This window comes from Microtus ochrogaster, unplaced genomic scaffold (assembly GCF_000317375.1).
Source record: "Microtus ochrogaster isolate Prairie Vole_2 unplaced genomic scaffold, MicOch1.0 UNK7, whole genome shotgun sequence".
In the NCBI taxonomy this organism is placed as follows: Eukaryota; Metazoa; Chordata; class Mammalia; order Rodentia; family Cricetidae; genus Microtus; species Microtus ochrogaster.
The window spans coordinates 490,832-492,339 of record NW_004949105.1 but is presented as its reverse complement, the minus strand read 5'-3'; the positions used below and the strand labels follow the sequence as shown (position 1 = coordinate 492,339).

At 60.9% G+C, this 1,508-nt stretch overlaps 1 protein-coding gene across 2 annotated transcripts in view; it reads left to right on the top strand.

The window, feature by feature from the left end:
* Positions 1–542: 542 nt before the first annotated feature.
* Mcph1 (microcephalin 1) overlaps positions 543–1,508 on the top strand; it is a 124,524-nt gene continuing 123,558 nt past the window's right edge. The window contains exon 1 of one of the 2 annotated variants that reach the window (XM_026788815.1): positions 543–717. In XM_026788815.1, coding sequence (XP_026644616.1) covers positions 669–717 — 49 coding nt within the window. In that variant the 5' untranslated portion in view covers positions 543–668. The remainder of the gene's footprint in view (positions 718–1,508) is intronic. The other variant, XM_026788816.1, reaches the window with a different exon arrangement.

Sequence of the window (1,508 nt, the reverse complement as noted above, 5' to 3'; positions counted from 1 at the left end):
TCTGACGCCCTCCTCAGACTTCCCCCGGCACCAGGCACGCACGTGGTACACATGTGTCCGCGCACGCAAAGTACTCATACATGCAACGTAAGTGTCAAGAAGAAAGAAAAGAGAAAAGAAAACCCCGTCTAACCAAACAAGGCGCCTCAAGCGCCGCGCAGGACGAGCTGGACCTGGCCGGCCGGCCCCCTCCCTTCCCGGCAGCCCTTGCGCGGGGAGGCGGGCCCGTCTGGGAAGCGCCTGGCTAGGCGGCCCCTTGGCGGGAAGTTTGAAGAGCCGGGCACACACAGGGGCTCCGTTCCGCTCCGGAGTGGGTCTGGGGGGCTGAGAGCGCAAGGTCGCCCTACCGGGTAACCGGACGATCCGTGGAGGAGGACGCGGGCCCAGCCCAGGGAAGCGACGCGGCGCTGACCAGCGAGCGCCCCGAAGCGGCGGGCCCCAGTCGCCGGGCCCCTGGGTAGCCTCCGGGCCTCCGGGAGTGATCAGGGCTTTGTGGCCGTGTGCCGCGGAGCCTGGAGCCCAAGGAGAGGGAAGGGAGGAGGCCGGAGCCTCTACCACAAACGCGGAGTGCGGAGCCTCGGCCGAGCCTCCAGGGGGCTCGGCCTGCGCATGCGCACCTCTCTGCCTTCCTGCCCGGGCGCGCTCGGTCCCACTCTCCTGGTCGGGTCATGGAGGCCTCGGGAGGTGCTGGGGGCTCCGGGGGCTCCTTCCTGAAAGGTGAGGAGACACGCGCATTTGGGGGGGAGGTTTGCTTGACCAAGTTTTCTTCGGAAACACTTGCTGGGCCACCGGGATCCGCTCAGACTGGGGTGTCCTCACATCCTGGCATCCTCACACCACGTAGTGTCCGCCTCACCCAGGGTCGCGACCACCTGTGTGGACACCCCCTCCGGTATTCACCATATGCCCTTCACCCCCCCTCGAAGTCCCTGCCATGGTACCTGTGTGTCCCCCCAGTGCCTTGACTGCTGGCAGGAAGATCGGGTCCCATCTTAGCTCTCTGAGAGCCTGGGCCCTTGCGGGGTCAGGGAAAGTATTGATTTGGTAATAATGGGAGTGGCTTCTCGGCGGGTCCTACTCAGCTGACACCTGTGGAACGTTCCTATTTTTCTCGTGCCAACAACTCCATTCATTTTACTGGTAGGGAGATGAAGGCTTAGTTAGGGTCCTCATGGTTGAGCCCCCAGTGCATCTGTTCCCAGGCATGACTCCACAAGCTGAGGGCTGGGGCATACTGATGGTAGTAGAGTTTGTTTGGCTTTGGGGAAAGAGATTGGTGTGATGGGACTTGGAGTAGGAGAGCCGACAGAACAGGCCCGCTGTTTGCACAATTCTGTAACCAGGGGTAACTGTTTTTTCTAATACTAGTAGAGTGTTTGGTAACAGAACCAGGTCGTCCTTTTTCTTTGCTCACAGTTACTTAGCGGTGGGACTCCTGGGTGTGGGAAATTGTGTTTGGAGAGAGTCTCTAACCCATGCTAGCCTAGTACTTCTTAGGTAGCTGAGAC